The 1,009-nt window shown below is 47.2% G+C and overlaps 1 protein-coding gene across 1 annotated transcript; it reads right to left on the bottom strand.

Annotated features, from left to right (window-relative positions):
- Positions 1 to 19: 19 nt before the first annotated feature.
- Positions 20 to 808, bottom strand: LOC103523243. Its single transcript, XM_008488304.3, has one exon. It carries the CDS (start codon positions 806 to 808, stop codon positions 20 to 22), a length of 789 nt encoding a protein of 262 aa, XP_008486526.1.
- Positions 809 to 1,009: the final 201 nt, after the last annotated feature.

The raw sequence follows: 1,009 nt of genomic DNA, 5'->3' as shown, positions 1-1,009 counted from the left end.
TTGAGGGTGAGACTGGAACCTAAGCTTGGAACAGACCTTCACTGACCGCTAGCTGTAGGGATGCTTGGAATGATTTGACGGAGAGGGAGTTTAGAATGTTAAAGGGAACAGAGTTCCAGAGGGTTGCGGATGCTAATAGAAAGGAGTTGGCATAGGATGTGGTGTTGTGAGGGGGGATGTCAAGGAGGAGGTCATGGGAGCGGGTGACTCTGGTAGTTACAGAGGAACGGAATTGGAATTTTTCGTAAAGGTAAGGAGGGCTTTTAGAGACGAGGATTTTGTACAGGAGACAGAGGGTGAGGATTTTCTTCCTATCCTCAAGTCTGAGCAATCGGGCGCGGTTATAGTAGGGGGTTATATGCTCCCAGCGCTTCACGCCGTAAACATACCGCACGCATGCGTTTTGGGCAACCTGAAGCCTGTTTGACTGCTCCTGGGTTATTCCGTTGAGCAGTGGAGCACAATACTCAAACAGGGGAAGTACGTAGGATTTGATAAGGAGAAGTTTTGAGTTCTGGGTGGTGAAATTTTTTATCCGTCTCAGTGTGTATAGGGACCCAAAGATTTTTTTTCTGATTTTGGAGACTTCATCGACCCAGCTAAGGGAATTATCGAAAGTTATACCCAAGTTTCTGGCCTTATCGACGAGCTCAACCACATTGCCATCAACCTCAATATTTGGAATGGGGAACGAGATGGAACGACGAAGTCCAGAGCTACAAATAAGCATCACTTTAGTTTTCTGTGGGTTGATGATGAGACAGTTTCTCTTCGCCCATTGGACGAGGTGTTCTATCTCAAAGTTCATTGTGGCGACAGTTTGAGTCAAGTCTGCCGCTGAGGAAGAATGGTACACTTGGAGATCGTCGGCATATAGATGAAAGTGGCAAGTATTAAAACAAGACGAAATGTCATTTATGAACAGACTGAAGAGAAGAGGACCCAGCACAGAGCCCTGAGGAACACCAGAGAGGACTGGTCTCCACCCTGACCTGCTGTTGTTGGGCCC

The sequence above is a fragment of the Diaphorina citri genome, unplaced genomic scaffold (genome assembly GCF_000475195.1).
Source record: "Diaphorina citri unplaced genomic scaffold, Diaci psyllid genome assembly version 1.1 scaffold17939, whole genome shotgun sequence".
Classification (NCBI taxonomy): Eukaryota; Metazoa; Arthropoda; class Insecta; order Hemiptera; family Psyllidae; genus Diaphorina; species Diaphorina citri.
Note: the sequence above shows the minus strand (reverse complement) of the source record. Positions and strands in the feature narration are given on the sequence as shown.